General features: G+C 37.3%; 1 protein-coding gene across 1 annotated transcript in view; it reads right to left on the bottom strand.

Annotated features, from left to right (window-relative positions):
* ZBTB44 (zinc finger and BTB domain containing 44) overlaps positions 1-10,865 on the bottom strand; it is a 28,620-nt gene extending 17,755 nt beyond the window's left edge. The window contains exon 1 of the mRNA XM_042782866.1: positions 9,848-10,865. Within this exon, the coding sequence (XP_042638800.1) occupies positions 9,848-10,865 (1,018 nt within the window). The remainder of the gene's footprint in view (positions 1-9,847) is intronic.
* Between the last annotated feature and the right edge of the window lie 7,663 nt (positions 10,866-18,528).

Genomic DNA, 18,528 nt, shown 5'->3' with positions numbered 1-18,528 from the left:
GAGAGGTGGTGGGTGCTCTGGGAGGAACGGTTGGAGAAAGGACTGGAGGGAGGCAACATGTCTGGCCTGGCAGTAATAGGCCTTGGGTTACTGCTGGTAACCCTGTCTTCCCTTTGTGGAATTAGAGGAGGTCGGAACATGTGGCCTCCTTGTCGTTTTTGCACAGGGGTTGCTATGAGTCGGGATCGACTTGACAGCAATGAGTTTTTTCAGTATAATATATATTATATATTCTATACTATATAATATATATTCCTAATATATTAGGAAAAATCCTAATATTTGTACTTGGTCACCATGGATACAAAAATCTACTTTATAATGTATTCTGAACTTCTTATCTAGAGTGCAGACAGTATTAAAACTTATAGGCAAAGAAAGGCATGCAAAAGAGGCCTGGAGATGTAATTAGACTAGGCCAGGAAACTTCATTTAATTGACATCTGCTCCTCACCATCAGGCAGGCTATACTACTCCTAGGAGAGACTGGAATCTTGATGTGGTAGAAATAAAAACCATTCTGTCTTGCATGGACTCCAGTATTTTCAGGCTTTGCTTAAAAACGTGACCAAAGAGAGATGAAGTCATGATACATGCTACAACATGGATACACCTTGAAAACATTATGCCAAGTGAAATAAGTCTGTCACAAAGAAGCAAGTATATATGATCCCACCCTATATAAAATATCTAGAAGAAGCAAGGGTATAGAGAGTAAAGTTTACCAGAGGCAAGAGAGAAGGGGGTCAGGGAAAGTCATTGTTTACAAGCAATGAGGTTCTACTAATGATGATAAAAGAATTTGGAAATGGATAGTGAAGATTGTTGCATAGCAAAATGAAAGCAATTAACATCACTGAACTGTTCAGGTCAAAAATACTGAAATTGCCAATTTTTTGTTACATATACCTCTACTATCCTCCCCAAGACAATATACAAATAAACTGGAGTATAAGATACATGGTCCCTCTTAAAACAGTACATATTTTACATACTAAAATGTCATCTAAAGCTTGGTTTCTAGGTCCCTAATCTGATCGACAGTGATCAAGTTAAGTAAAAGAACCTAACACCCATCTGTGGCTACTAAATGCACCAAAAGCTAAAAATAAAAAACACTCCAAACTAACTGAAGAGTTAAAACAAACGTTTAACATTTTATCCATACTCCTATAAAAACCAACAAAAAGACAAACAATCCAATTAATAAATGAGTAAAGAACCTGAACAGATACTTCTCCAAAAAAAGATATACAAATGGCCAATAAGCACATGAAAAAAAATTTATAATGTCTTTAGTCACTCCAAACCAAACCAAATCCACTGCCACTGAGTCAATTTTAACTAAAACTGACCCTATAAGGCAGCGTAGACTGCCCCCGAGTTTCCAGGGCTGTCAATCTTTATAGAAGCAGATGGCCCCATGTTTCACCTGCAGAGCAGCTGGTGGGTTCAAACCACCAAACTTTTGGTCAGTAGCTGAATGTCCTAACCAGTGTACCACCAGAGCTCTTCCATTAGTCATTCAAAAAAAAAAAAACCAACAAAACAAAACAAAAAAAAACTCACAGCCCTGATAGCGACCCCTCCTTGGGTTTCCGAGGCAGTATCACTACAGAAGTAGATTGCCCAATCTTCCTTCTGAGGGGTGGCTGGTGGGTTTGAACTGCAATCCTTCTGGTTAGAAGTCAAATGCCTTAGGCACTAGGCCACCAGAACTCCCTCCATTAGTCACTGTTGTTGTTGTTATGTGCCGTCGAGTTGGACTTGACTCATAGCGACCCCTCCTTGGGTTGCCGAGGCAGTATCACTATGGAAGTAAATTGCCCCATCTTCCTTCCAAGGAGTGGCTGGTGGGTTTGAACTGCCAGCCTTCTGGTTAGCAGTCAAGTGCCTTAGGCACTCAAAACCACAGTGAGATGCTGGTGGGAATGCAAAATGGAATACTTGCTGTAGAAAACAGTTCGGTGTTTTTTTAAAAAGTTAAACATAGGAACTATCAAATGACTCAGCAATCCCAATCCTAGGTATATAGCCAGAAGAAGTGGAAGTAAGAACACAAACACAAACTTGTGCACCATTGTTCACTGCAGTACTATTCACACCAGCCAGAAGGTGGAAAAAGCTAAATGTCCATCAACAGATGAATGAATGGTATTTATATACAATCAAATATTCCTCAGCCAAACAGAAAGTTCTGACACATCCTATGACATGGATGAACTTTGAAAACATCATGGGGAATGAAAGAAGTCAGACACAAAAGGATAAATATTGTATGACCCTACTTATAAGAAACATCTAAAATAAGCAAATGTATAGAGACAGAAAGTAGATTAGTGGTTACTAGAGGCAGAGGGGAAAAATGTGGAGTTACTGCTGAAAAAATTTTTGGAAATAGATACTGGTGACTGTTGTACAACATGGTAAGTATAATTAATGTCACTGAATTATACAACTAGAAATGGTTAAAATGGCAAATTTTATGTTATATATATTTTACCACATAAAAATAAAAATTTTTACTATACAAAAAGGGTTAAATTTCTCATGATTTAAACTTAAAAATACCTACTTAGCATTTAAGAGTTAAATAAGTTATTGTTCTCTTCATAACTTGATAAAGTAAGAGAGTAGATGTATAAAATTATATTTAATGAAATGGAAAATAACCAGTTACCATAGTGGTGTAGTGCCTAAGTCATTTGAATGCTAACCAGAAGGCTCGTGGTTCAAATCCACCAGCCACTGCTTGGAAGGAAGACTGGCAATCTACTTCCGTAGAAATATTGGCTTGACACCCAAGGAGGGGTCGCAATGAGTCAGAACTGACTGGATGAGAGTGAGCTTGGTTTTTTGTTTTATAGTCAACTGTAACTCATTGTGACCCCATGTATGTCAGAGTGATTTTTTGGCAGTACAGTGAAACTTGTGACAGCTGGAACTCAATGGGACTACCTTGTTTTTCTGGGTCTTGTAAGTTTTCTGACTTTGACAGGGTATAGCCTTTCCACTTTTCTACTGCTTATTTTAGTGGAATATGGAAAGGATCACATGGGTTCCAGCTTTCGCAGGTTTTATTGTAGATCTTCCAAACCTTTCTTCTAAGGGGTCTCTGGGTGGACTTGAACCACCAACCTTTAGGTTAGCAGCCACACATATTAACCATCTGCACCATCCCGGGATTAAAGGATTTCATTTTATGAAATTCTTACAATTTTATAAATCATAAAGATTACATGTGTTAACTAAACTGTACTAATTTTAAGAACTTGGATAAATGATTATGTTAATAAATCTTTGAGGGCAGTTTCTAAGAAAAAAAGAGATTCAAAACACCAATCATTAAATATAATTTAAATTTACCCGTTTCTTATAACAACAATAGAATTTGTACATATATTTGTGTCAAATGATCATTAGGTAACAAAGATTTGCTCCTTCACCATATAAAAAGAAGGATAATAGGAAAACTAAGTTTTCCTAAAATTTTCTGAATTTAATTCTAAACTTCTATAAAAACTCTTATTTACCAAATGTTATGATGTAAATTAAAAAAAAAACTTGATAAAGAGTTTATTTTTCCTAGATTAATTATACATAAGTATGCTAACATAAATACATGAATGTACATAATCTTCAAATTAAAAGAAACATATGCATATTTAAACACAAAGATACAGTAACTTGCTACAAACATTTTTTCCAGGACTCTCAATTCACTCTAATTTTGTTTCATGAAAGTCTGGATGGGTATTATTCCAATTTTGGGGGTCCGTGGGTTGTGCAACAGATAAGTGTTTGACTACTTGCTAAAAGGATGGTGGTTCAAAACTATCCAGGGGTGCCTCAGATGACAAGCCTGGTGATCTGCTTCAAAGGGTCACAGCTTTAAAAAGCCTATGAAGCAGTTCTATTCAGCATGCATTGGGTTGCCATAAACTGGAATCCAGGCAACAGAAACTAACAACATCATCCTAATTTTATGGCTATGGAAACTCAGTGAGGTTAAGTAACTTGCTCAAAGTCACACATCTATTCAAAACTGGTAGCAGAATCCAGGTCTGTCTGACTCCAAAGACTAAACTTTTAACGTTCTGCTACTACAATGCTTCTCCATATGAACCATGTTCTAATTCTAGCATTCTCTCACAATTATTCTAGGTGCTCATCTAGAGCACCAGTACTACTAGAGAAAATTATCAACTATTTCTTAATACCTTAACTGGCCCCCTAACAATCACTTTTTTTTTTTTAATGGCAGAGGTTTTAGAAGTTTAGAAAAAATGAAATTCCTTCAATAATCTAGATAAACTATAGATTATCTAGAACTAATTCATGTTTTTTTGGCCAACACTTTTATAAAGCCATAAAGCCATATCACTTAAAGCCTTCTCACTTAAATTTTTTTTCCTTCAACTATACTAGAAATCGATGCTCTCATCTTTTTGAGTAACTAGGACCAAATCTAAGCTTACCAGTCTTCTTCCCTTCTAAATTTGCTAAATTTATTACTTCTATTTGTTCTAAAAGGAGTTCTTGTGGTGCAGTGCCTAAGGCATTTGACTGCTAACCAGAAGACTGGCAGTTCAAACCCACTAGCTGCTCTGTAGAAGGCAGATGTAGCAATCTACTTCTGTGAAGATTTACTGCCTTGGAAACCCAATGGGGGTTGCTATGAGTTCGAATCGACTCAACGGCAGTGGGTTTATTTGTTTTAAACTCGAAATGTCTGATTTTATAACTTTTTGCTGGGTAAATAGCAAAAAAGGGAATTTAAAATCATGTGTAAAATACCATTTGAATAAATTTCAAATCATGTATATTTTAGAATTTGATTTTATTTCTTTTTTAATTGTGATTTGGGTGAAAGTTTACAGAGCAAATTCCTTTTCCATATAGCAATTCATATTCATTTTGTTTCATGCCATTGACTGCCATCCCCCATAATGTAACATCTCTCTTCTCACTTCTTATCTGTGGTTATCTTTTCCCTGTGTCCTTCTTTCCTATGCCTTCCTGCCCTCTAAAGCTGCCTCCCTATGCAAATACTGCTTTCTGATCTCCCATGATGGTTGTTCCACCTTATATGCCTGTCTATTGTTTGGCTGGAAGCCACTATGATAATGAATTTATCAAATATTCTCAATCCCTAGAATTATGAACTTTTAAAATAAACCAGTAATTAAGTATTCTAAACACAGTATGGATAAAATACCATGCACATCTTCCCTTTCTCCCTCCCACATTTATTGTTTATTACTGCCCACTATATCCTAGGCATTTAATTAAAAAAAAAAAAAAAATATATATAGATATATATATATTTTTTTAAAACAGTGTAGATTTGGAGTTAAGGTAAGTTAAGAGTGACCAGTACATTAGATATGAAAGCATGAGGGACAAACCCCATTTGGATTTATCTTATTGTATAATAGTAAGAGCAGAGAAGTTGCTCCAATGTCTTCTTTATATAGAATCACACTTATTAACAGTGTATACTGGAAACAAATTCAACTTATTAACTGAAAAGTTTATTCTACTTATGTACCTCACTTCTCTATTTTATCATATTAATAAGAACATAAAGGCAAAATCTGAACTGATATGCTTGAGAATGGTAAAGGAATTATTATTTTACATGTCTAGTTTACAAGGTATTTAGTTAGATTAATATTTAGGTTTCTAAGTTCTCAGATAAACAACTAAAAATAATTATTCATTCAACAGCTTATTATTTAGAAGGTATCAAGGTATCTTCAGGATTAAAGTCTCTAGTAATTCAACAAAAACTTGGTCACATCAAACAAGAGGTATGACCTCTTGCCATCAGATATTTTATTGGATGGGAGGCTTAAAGAAAACCTTTGGTGTAGTTTAAAAGTGCCCAGCTGCTAACAACAAGGTCGATGGTCTAAATCCATCAACCACTCCATGGCAGCAGAGAAATGTGACAGGCAGTCTGCTTCTACAAAGATTTACAGCCTTGGAAACCCTATAAGGCAGACCTACTCTGTGGTATAGGGTCACTGTAAGTCAGAATTGACTTGATGACAGCGGGTTTGCTTTGGTTTGGGTGATGACTTAAATTCTTTAAAAGTATCTTGATTCACATTCAGGGACATGATTTTCAGTATGTATTTCATGGTCAAAACACAAGAATTAACAAAACTAAAACAGCTTTCCCAGTTCTCCAATCTTTTAGAGAAATCCTCCCTACTGTTCATTGGCTTTTTTTCCTCTCCCTTCCTAATGTCGAGCATTGATACGTCCTGAAGATCAATCTTTTGGTTTTGTCATATATTGTTGTGTGTTGAGTCGATTTCGACTCACAAGGCCCTGCAGGACAGAGCAGAACTGTCTGATAGGATTTCCTAAGTTGTAATCTTTATGCCAGCAGATTCCCAGGGCTTTTCTCTGTGGAGCTGCTGGTGGGCTTGAATAGCTGACCCGTTGGTTAGCAGCCAAGTGCTACACCAATGTGCCACCAGGGCTCCTGGCATAAATATATACTTTTTTCCTTGTTCAGATCCAATCTGCTACTGCTTAAAAAAAAAATCTCATATTAGTAATTTTTAGCCTTGATCCCCAAAATCTTTCCTTTTCAGCTGCTTTGTGGCATGGTATTTATTACTTGATCCAAAAGTAATTCATACAGAATTGACCTTGCTGACTTATTCTTAGAAGTGAATTACTGTGCCCTTTCACTGATTTTTATATTGCAATTATTTTATTTAATAGACTCTAAAATGGAGCTCTGGTGGCATAGTGCCTAAGGCATTTGACTGTTAAGTGGAAGGCTGGAGGTTCAAACCCACTAGCCACTCCTTGGAAGGAAGACTGGGCAATCAACTGTAGTAATACTGCCTCAGATACCCAAGGAGGGGTAGCTATGAGTCAGATTCGACTCGACAGCAGTGAGTTTGGTTTTGGTTTAAGAAAGAAAAGGGAGTCTTTCAGTGATGCAAATGGTTAAAGTGCTCAGCCACTAACTGCAAGGCTGGAGGTACGCATACACCCAAAGGTGCCTCAGAAGAAAGGTCTAGCAATCTGAGAAAATCAGCCTACGGAGCATACTTCTATACTGAGACACGTGGGGTCACCATGAATTAGAGTCAACTTGACAGCAACTTTCGTTAAAGAAAGAAAAAGTAATCATAAGAGATCATCAACTGTAAGACATACCTGGATTTCAGAGGTAATAAAATATGAAAAACTTAGAATCAATGATTATTGAGTTATCCAGACAACTTTGACCCCTTCTATCCCTTTCTTTATACTCATTTTCTTTTTATTCTAAGCATCTTCATTCATACCAAGACAACTAAACTGTGACTAGATTCCAAGCCTCTTGTCTCTGACCAACCAAACTCCCTGCATATGAATACCAAATTAATTTCCCTAAAACATTACTTTCTGTACATGTTCTAGTTTTTATTCTCTTTAAGGTAGGTTCCTTACTATGACTAGGATACAAACCAATCTTACTTGGCCTTGCTGTGGCAGACGCTGTATCTGTTATGGAACAAATAAAGATATATTGAAGTCCTAACCCCTGGTACCTGTGAATTAACTTGTTTGGAAATAGGGTCTTTGATGATAGTATCAGTTACACCAAATGTTCAAACCCATCAGCTGCCCCATGGGAGGAAGATGAGGCTATCTACTGCTATAAAGATGTGTTGTTGTTGTTGTGGTTATGTGCCATCGAGCCGGCCCCGACTCACAGCGACCCTTCCTTGGGTTGCCGAGGCAGTATCACTACGGAAGTAGATTGCCCAGTCTTCTTTCTGAGGAGTGGCTAGTGGGTTTGAACCGCCAGCCTTCTGGTTAGCAGTCAACTGCCTTAGGCAAACCCAGGGGGTTGCTATGAATCAGAATTGACTCAATGGCAGTGGGTTTGATTTTTGGGGATCATCATGAGTCAGAGTCAATTTGATAGCAACTTTTTTTAAAGAAAGAAAATGAAATTGTACAGATCATCAACTGTAAAGCACACATCTGGATTTCAGAGGTAATAAAATACGAAAAACTGCCTTAGCATCAGTGATTATCTAGACAGAGACAGACATATGTCACGGACACAGAGAAAGAAATTAAGCTGCAGCTGCAAACCAAAGCTACCAGGAGCTGAGAAAGACAAGGAAGGATCTTCCCGCAGAGCCTTTGGAGAGCACATGGCCATGCTGACGACCTGAACTTGGACTACCAGACTCCAAAACTGTGAGATAATAAATTTCTGTAGTTCAAAGGCACCTGCTCCACAGTACTCTGTTATGGCAGCCCTACGAAACTAATTTAGTACCCAAACAATACACATCTTCCCAGATTCTCTTACAGCTAAGAAAGACCATGTGGTATGATCTTACATGGTAAGTCTTCTAGGGATTTCTGGGAACATCTGTGCTTTCCTGATACAAATGCTATTTCTTTCCAGAATGTGAGGCTGAAGATAAAAGTAACCATGAAGCAATAAAGCTTTATAGATGAAATTGACAAGCTAAAACCACAAACCAAACTTATTGCTGTCAAGTCGATTCTGACTCACAGCAACTCCCATTAGGTTTCCAAGGCTGTAAATCTTTATAGAAGTAGATTGCCTCAGGATCCTCCCATGGAGCAGCTGGTGGGTTTGAACCACCAACCTTTGGGTTAGCAGCCAAATGCCTTAACCACTACACCACCAGAGTTCCTTACTGACAAGCAAAGGATGGTGAATTAGAAATATACAATGTGCCTGGAACACTGGTTACACCGTAGAGCCACTGCATCAGTCCTGGATTTCCTATTTCTGAACACTTATGTAATAAAAATAATATGCTGCTTTCAGTCACTATAGAAAGAACTCTGTTATATACAGGTGAATGTAATCTTAACTGAAAATAGTGTTCAAAGCTCTTCACAACTCACTGTCAACCACCCTTTTTCTTTTTTTTTTTGTCTTATCTTCCACTATTCTTGACACTTTTTAGGTATCTATGGTTTATTCAAATCATTCTGCACTGAGTTCACTGCTTATCAGACATGCAATGCTCTTCCACATCTCTGTGATTTTATACACAGTTTTTTAAATCTTCACCGAAGCATCATTTCCTCTCCTGGATAAACCCCTACTTACTAAGACCAGCTCAAATACATAATGTTAAAAACTTGCTCTTTCCTTTCTGAACCATTACATTTTGTTCCTATTTCTACCCTAGAATTCCTAATATTCATTGTAATCACTTATTTACACATATGCTTCCTCTATTAAACTGCTAACTCTCCAGCTGCAGAGATTATGTCCTTTTCAACTCTTATCTTCAATGTTAGGCACATGGTTGGTTTTCAATAAATACTTTAATAAAGAATAAGAGATTAACTGGGTTTTAAAAACCTGGTATTTTTTTTTTTTTTTTTGCACTGAAAGTAGTTAAAGACTCCTACTATCTGCCTCTGTTCCATTAGAAACTGCCCAACTATTTTTTTTTCTTCCCCAATACATACCTTATAAAAATAATTGTAGTGCTAATAGTACTTTAAAAAAATCTGGTTATCATGCTTTACTTTAGGACCCAATAGGAGATCTGGTGGCAAAATGCCTAAGGCATCTGACTGCTAACCAGAAGGTTGGTGGTTCAAACCCACCAGCCACTCCGTGGAAGGAAGACTGGGCAATCTACTTCCATAGAGATACCACCTCAGAAACCCAAGGAGGGGTTGCTATGAGTTGGAGTCAACTTGACAGCAGGGAGTTCTGATTTTTGGTTTTATAGGATTCAGTACAAAATTTTTTATCTAGTAGGTATTTAAAAATGTTTCTTGAATTGACTTTATAGCATCACGAAAAACATAGAAGACATTATACCTATAGAGGAAGACTGTGGACTAATCAGAAGGTCCTCTTGGACTTGTTCACTTCCTGGCACTGTCTGCTGATCACTCAGTGAACTCTGAGATGCACTGACAGGCTGGGACACTTCCTCATGAACCTCCTCATCACTTAACCTTTCTACTTTGACCCGGACATCTTCTTCTGTACCCAGAGGCAAGGTAGTTTTTGTGCTCTCACAAGTCACATAATCAGCCACTCTTCTTTCTGTCTCAGATGGGCCAGGTAATTCTAAAGTCCGGGTATTTTCTGCCTGCTTAACTTTCTCAGGCTGAATCCTTCGATCAATTCCAAATGGAAAAGTCCATGGGAAAGCTAAAGAAGAGTCAACTGGTTGATTTCTAGTTTCTGAGTAGGAAGCTGAAGAATTCAGTACCTGGGGAGAACTTGTCTGTGTGCTACACTTTACGGGACTTTCAGGAGACATAACTATGTAGCTTTTGCGCTTTCTCCGAGATTCTCGGCAAACAGGAATGGTTCTTTCTACCACACTGCACTCTGAAGAGACTGGAGAAATGCTTCCATCTCGAGATGTAAAATTGCAGTTAGAACTGTTTTCTTGTCCAGCATCTAGACCTTTTTCTGGTTGGCTGTTGGGTGTATTCCATAAAATACTTGATTTCATGAACTCTGAGCAGGTGCTAGCAACACTAAACATTTGCATATAGCTGGCTGCAGCTAGGACATCAATAATATTTTCTGTGTTAATTGACAGAGTGGCTGTGTAAGCATATTCTAAAAGTGGTATAAAGCCAGTCACTGTAACATGATGTAAATCCAACACATTCTTGTTCTCATCCTCTGCTTGCCCCACAAGTTTGGTGCGAAAGAAATCACTGCAAGCTGCTAGTACCACCTTGTGTGCCCGGAAGATTTTGTCCTGGACACGTATAGTGATATCACAAAAATGTCCATCATTTCGCAGCATATTTAGCTTTCCAAGCATTTCCTGGCTGTGGGAAGAGGAGCTATGAGTAAATGTTTTCACACCCATCTTTTTCTTTCTCTTCTACAGATGCTCTTCAAGGATGCAAATGAATCAGAAATGCCCTAAAAAAATATATAAAATAAAGCATTAATTGGTGGTTTAGTAGTTAAAATAGAAAATGATTGAGATTGTTTTCATGTGGCTACTGTGCTAATAAAAAAGCTGAAAGATGTAGTGACAAAATTCAAGGGAGAGATTATATTAAAACACATTCTCTTACCTACCCCCAAACTATCTAATGAGTAGATCTGTGAGCTAATGCTTTTAATAAGTTGCATAGTTCTGAATAATAGTTTGTAAATAATAGAATTACAGAGTGCTTTCCAAGTGTCAAACACTGTTCTAAATGCTTCACAGTTGATAATTCATTTGATCATCATGGTATCTCTGTCAGGTAGGCATATATTATCCCGATTTAACAGAAAAGGGTTAAATACTTTGTTGAAGTCAAACAGCTATTAAGTGGCAGACCCAATGTTCAATCCACGCAGGCTGCCTACAGAACCTGTACTCTTCTCTTTCAGCATATACCTAAGACCCAAGATTTAGAATCTGAATGGCCTGGATTCTTTGCTTATCTTCTGCAAGCCTGAGTTTCCTCATGAACAACTCCCAACATTATTATAATGATAAAATATATTAGGTAATATAGTAAAATCTAAAAATGAAGTAAATGCTTTGCACAGTATCTGGCACTCTGTATATGCTCAACTAATGATAATAATAATAATAATTATTATTGTATTACTACTACAATAAATCAACAATCTCTCTGGAAATAAATTTACAAAAAAAAAAAAGTTTGCCTTGAATTCTCAAATACTTTCCATTTAGTAAATCTAATAATGCTTTGTTGTTGTTGTACTGTTAGGTGCCATCAAGTTGTCTTCGACTCAGTGACCCCTCCTTGCGTTTCCAAGGCAGTATCACTACGGAAGTAGATTGCTCAATCTTCCTTCTGAGGAGTGGCTGGTGGGTTTGCAAAACACTCTTTCCCTGACCTTATTTTATAATCTCTGTGTTAAGTCAGGGTCCCTTATGCTCCATAATAATGATAAGAACTGAGGTTCAGAGAAGTGACTAAAAGCCAAAGCCAGGAGCTAGGTCTTCTATTTCTTAGACCCCAGTACCTATTCTAATGCAAAGACACACATCTATGTACATCAATGATTTATCTAAGATAAATACTTTTTCTTTTTTAAAGTCACTACTAAAATAAAAGCAAAACACTTTTCTTCTTTATCAAAGCAAACGTAGGGAAAATACTTTTTGTAAATTATCATTAGATTTATAAAAATTAAAATGCTTAAAAAATACAGCCACTAATTTAAGATGATACACATTTCATTAATATGAGAAAATGTTTGGTTTGAGTATAAGTGAATGTACAATTTCTGGCATAGGATATGTAATAGTGGTAGCTATTATTATAATGTATTTAATGAAAAAAGATGATGAATATATAGAGTATGATCCCATCTTTATTAAAAATATATATATGTATGTTTGCATACACACCACATACAACAGAACAAGAGAGCATGGGCCCTAACTAGAGATTCACGGATATCCTAAAGGATCCAAGATTCTTCTGAAACTGTATCAGAATAATACTTGAATATCATATTTATGATAGCTTTAATCACATTCAAGGGAATCACTGTCCAGCAAAATGTTCAGAACCTTTGGCACAGAAAAAGGTTGGGAGATTTCAGTATAACTCTGGAGGGTAGAGAAATACAGGTTTTAATCTCTTCTTTTTGCTAATTTTTAAAAAACACCATACTAATGCATATCCCTGGGATTTCAGGTACTCGAGTTTGAACTCCAGACTCATAAAGAATAGGTCAACTTTCTCTTTTCCCTTGAAAGTCTTTCAAAAATCTAAAGATGGCTATCATACCCCACTTTCTCTTCTTTAAGGTAAACATCCCTCATTCCTTAAGTGCTTCTTAAAATTTGATTAGTATCCTTGCTATCCAGAGAGTGCTTTGCTCTGAACAATCTGCACATCTCAATATTCCTGAAGGACTGGGTCCCAGACTGCATACATTATGATACACATGGTAGGATTATAGCTGTGTTATTATATTTATCTCACGTGTTCTGGATATAAATATTGGTAAGACTAATTCAGATATTTTAACAGTTGTTATCATATGTTGACTCATTTTGTTCACATCAAAATCTAATTCAACAACTGACTTACTAGATGTGAGGTACTTTATTATTCAACCCACTGCCACTGAGTCAATTCCAACTCAAAGCAGACCTAAAAGACAAGAGTCGATCTGCCCCACAGGGTTTCCAAGGCTATAAATTTTTATGGAAATAGATTGCCCCATCTTTTTGCCCTGGAATGGCTGATGGGTTCAAACTACCAACCTTTTGGTTCACAGCTGAATGCTTTAACCATTTCATCACCAGAGCTACTTTTATTATGGGAAGGAAGGGACATATGTACAAATGAAATATTTTCCTTGACCTCAATAAGCTTACAGTCCTGTGTAGAAGACATGTGTACATAAATAAGACTACAATAAATATGGTACAGAGATTGTTCATAACAAAGTGCTACGTAAAAGCAAAGAATGGAATGGAATGCCTAATTCTGATAGTGCAAAGTGAAATAGTCTTCTCTGTGAAGCTATTATCTAAATGGGCTAATGAATATAGAATTTTGATGACTGAGAAAATGCAAGAAAGTTCCAGAATATAAAAGGATTATATGATCTTGGTAAATGCTCATGATCTTAATGTGCCTACTTGCAAAATATGTACACCCACTCCTCACTTATTGACATAGTTAGATTCCAAGACCAGGTCCTTATGCAAAAATCAGCATTATGCAAAAAATGGAGGGGCATCACATCAGATCACAAAATGGAGGATGACTATATTATTACGTAACTGCCAAATTACATTATTACAAAATGCCAAACCACTGAGAATCATGGCTCAGCCATGGTGACAGATAACATTAACCATCATACCCAGTGTTATTCTTGCCTTGCACACTTTGGTGTTTGTTCTTCCAGACATATGTTGTTAATGTGCATAAAAGTCAGATGGAAGATATTTTATTATTGTTGTAAATGCAAAATGTTAGGTAACTAGATAGTTGGTAAGTGAGGAGTCAAAACTCAAAAACCAAACTCACTGTTATCAAGTCGATTCTGACTCACAGTGACTCCCACTGGGTTTCTGAGGCAGTAAATATTTATGGAAGTAGATCACCCCACCCCATCATCTGTCTGTGGAGCAGCTGGTGGGTTTGAACTGCCCAAGCTCCTTTTAAGTAAGAAGTAGGTGTACTTTATTAGTAAGTTCTTAACTAGAATTGTTAGGTATTCTAAATGTGGGCATGCAGAGGGCAGTATAAATTCAAACACTGAACAACTCATTACTACATCATCATCCCTTAGAATACTCTTATGTAGATACATGTATATGGGAAGGGGAAAAGAATAAAGAAAAAAAAATCCTAAAAGATTTCAAGCTGAATAAATACTAAAGGACCACTGACTATTCTGTTATGGGGAGACAAAATGATCAATCTGTAGCAGTTCCATGTATGATATCACAACGTAAAAGACTAAAGGCATAAAGTCCTGTGCCAAGATTGCCATGTAAGCCATTTCAAATATTATCTTTACCATGACCAGAGATACAAGTTCAAATATAAATCTGTTTCACATATCTTTCCTCAAGACAAGTAATCACAAAGAGTAGGCAGCGAGGAATGGTCTAAGCAAAACGTAATTTAATGTATTTGCTGATTTATCTATAAGATAGGATAAGAGGAAGAGCAATACCACATCCAGCAGCATGAAACACTGCCCATCCTGCACGATTCTCACAATCCTTGCTATGCTTGAGTCCATCATTGCAGACACTGTGTTAATCTATCTCATTGAGAATCTTCTCCTTTTTAGCTGACCCTCTACTTTTTTAAGTATGATATTCTTCTTCAGGGTATGTTTCCTTTTAACAACATGTCATTTACATGTATTAAGTCAGTTAATTCTCAGAGCAACTTTATGAGGTAGGTTCTGTTGTCTGGGTTATACTACTGAAGAAACTGAGTACAGAGACTATCCGACTTGCTAAGGTCACATAGCTATAAATGGTAGTACCAAGATGCAAACTCACTATTTTGGCTCTACAGTCTGTGCTCTTAACCATTCCACTGCACTGAGTAAGAGGAAGAGGAATAAAATGGGAAGGCTATATTTTATTTTATAGATGGCAGACAAGCTATACAGACCCTCTTCAACAAAGAAAAGAGAAATCAATTGACAGAGAGACAGAAGATAATCCTGGATCCCTGAACTTTGAAAGGACGTATACAGAAGTGGATTAGGCACCAACTAGTGGAAAACCCTGAACAAAAACAGTGAGTACCAAGACAGAGCAGTGGACTGTCAGCTACTCTGACGGGATCAACAGCCTGAGGATTTCCAACTGGTGGTGGGACCTGAGAATTGACCTGACGTATACAGAACTGGATTAGGTGCCAACTAGTGGAAAAACCTGAATGAATGAAAACAGTGAGTACGGAGATAGTCAGAACAGTGAACTGTCAGCTGACTGACGGGACCAACAGCCTGAATATTTCCAAGTGGTGTTGGGACCTGAGAATTGACCTGCAGATCAGCCCTGATCGCCGAAGGCTGCAGGGACAACTGCACTGGTGGCCTATGAATAAGAAGGAAAACAGCACGGAGAGAGGCAACCTGAGCTGTGGACTTGCTGCTGTCCAGAGGGTGCAGCCATTTTGAATGTTTACAAGTGGTGGCCAATTTGGATTTTAAAGTGACAGCATTCTAATTTGGATTCCAGGCTCCACTCACCAATGACGGCAGGCACATATGGGAGGCAGACAACGGGAAAAGAGACAGGTGGTGAGTATATAAGTGCCACCAACTAGCAAATACAGAAACATAGCACAGTTCTCTGCTTATGTAGATAACATGTAAACAAAACAAAGAAAATGAAAATCATGGGGAAGTCACTCCAACATACAATTCGTAATTAAATAATAAACACAAAAACGTCACAATGCCTCGGAGACAACAGAGCATCACAGTCCACACAAAGAAGCAAGATAAAGCAGGACAAACAGGAGACCAGGATACAGACCCAAAACACATCCCTGAGGAAGCAGCAGCAATGGAACTCTGATAAGGAATTCCAAAGAATTATATTTAGGTATCTTCTCAATGAATTGAGAGACAGATCAAGGAAAACACTGACAAAATTGAGGAAAACACAGAGAAAACCCTAGAACAATTTCAAAAGACAATACAAGAACAAAATGACAAAAGAAATGAAAAATTAGAAATGATACAAAATCTACAGACAGAAATCCAGAAGATCAATACTAAATTTTCAGAAATTGCTAACACATTGAATGGGCAAAGGAGCAGAATTCAATCAATGGAAGACAGAATTAGTGAGACTGAAGGCAAATACCTCAGTATTTCTTTGGAAAGGAGTCAATTAGAAAAAATACTGAAACAAAATGAACAAAGCCTAGGGTTCATGTGGGATACCATCAAAAGGAATAATCTAAGTGTAATATGAATTACAGAACAGGAAGAGACAAAAAAGAAAAAAACACAGAGAAAATTGTTGACGATTTGTTGGAACAGAATTATCCTGGTATAATGAAAGATAAGAATATATCCATTCAAGAAGTCCAATGAACCCCAAACAGGATACACCCCAAAAGAAAATCACCAAGATATATCATCATCAAACTCACCAAAACCAAAGACAAAGAAAGAATCTTGACAGCAGCATGGGAAAAAATGAAAAGTTACCTATAAGGGGCAATCTGAGAAATCTCAGATTTCTCGGCAGAAACAACGCAGCCGAGAAGACAATGGGATAGTATATATAAAACCCTGAAAGAGAAAAATTTCCAACCAAGAATTACATACCCAGCAAAACTGTCCCTCAAATATGATGGTGAAATTAGGACATTTCCAGATAAGCAGAAATTAAGGGAATTTGTTAAAACCAGACCAGTCTTACAAGAGATGATAAAGGAGGTCCTTTGGACAGAGAACAAACAAACTGACCATTAACACACATGATGACATAACCTAGAAACCAACCCAATTATGTTGTTGTTGTTGTTATGTGCCATCAAGTCGGCCCCGACTCATAGAGACCCCTCCTTGGGTTTCCGAGGCACTATCACTACGGAAGTAGATTGCCCCATCTTCCTTTCGAGGAGTGGCTGGTGGGTTTGAGACCACCAGCCTTCTGGTTAGCAGTCAAGTGCCTTAGGCACTATGCCACCAGAGAGCCTACTACCATTTACAATAGCAACCAAAAAAATAAAATATTTGGGAATGAATCTTACCAGGGACACAAAAGACCTGTACAAAGAAAACTATAAAAAACTATTTCAAAAAAACATAAGAGGTCTACATAAATGGAAAAACATCCCATGCTCGTGGATAGGAAGATTGAACATTGTGAAAATATCAGTTCTACCCAACCCAATTATAGAAGTATCTAAAGTAAGTAAGTTTACAAGATTGTAAACAGAGAGCCAGAGACATTAATTGACAAATGAGGACAACTACATAGCAAAAAGAGGGAAAAAACTGTGTCATTACAGAACTTCTAAATGGTAGGGAAGTCAAGGCAACTACAAGAGAGAATGGACTGTTCTAAATTTGGGAAGAAAACTAAATCACGGGGTAACGTCAAAGAAAAACAATAAACCTTCACATCAAAATAAAAAAGAGGACCAGCACAAATATTTGTTGTTGTTATGTGCCGTTGAGTGGGACCTGACTCACATCAACCTCTCCTTGGATTTCTGAAAGTAAATAGAAATATTACAGAAGTAGATACAAATATTTACCAAATGCTAAAACAATAGCAACAAAAGAAGTGCTAACTTGATTCATAAACAAACCAAGCTCAGCATAGAAAATAATATGGGACAAAGAAATCAACACCAAGAAAAAGCATGTAACAAAAAGAGAGAACAAATTCATACTTGTCAATAATTACATATTGGCAAGGGACTTATCTCTGAGACTTGGAAGAAACTCTAATACCTCAACAGCAAAGGGATTAACAATCCATCTGAAAAATAGGCAGAAGACATGAATAGACACTTCGCCAAGGAGGATATTCAGGTGGCCAGCTAATACATGAAGAGCTGCTCACAATCACTGGCCATCAGAGAGATGCAAATTGAAACAGTAACAAGCACTGATGGCAAGGTTCAGTGAGACAGAAAATAACAAATGCTGGTGGGGATGTGGAGAGATTGGGACTCTCAAATGACACAACCACTGGAAAGCAGTACGGCAATTCCTTAGAAAGCTAGAATTGGAGATACGATTTGACCCAGCAATCCCATTACTAGGTATATATCCTACAGAAGGAAGAGCCAGGACAGGAACAGATATATGCACAGAGATATATTCATCACAGCACTATTTACAATAGCAAAAAGACAGAAACAACCTATATGCCCATCAACAGAAGAGTGGATGACCAAACTATGGTACATGCACATAATAGAATGCTAAGAAGCTATAAAGAATAATGTAGACCTCAGAAACAACAGACCATCACAGTCCACACAAAGAAGCAGGATAAAGTGGTAGAAACAAGGGAGCAGGATACAGACCCAGAA

This window comes from Orycteropus afer, unplaced genomic scaffold, assembly GCF_000298275.1.
Source record: "Orycteropus afer afer isolate SDZICR_OR568_19922 unplaced genomic scaffold, OryAfe1.0 scaffold00493, whole genome shotgun sequence".
Taxonomy (NCBI): domain Eukaryota; kingdom Metazoa; phylum Chordata; class Mammalia; order Tubulidentata; family Orycteropodidae; genus Orycteropus; species Orycteropus afer.
This window is presented reverse-complemented; position numbering and strand designations above follow the sequence as displayed.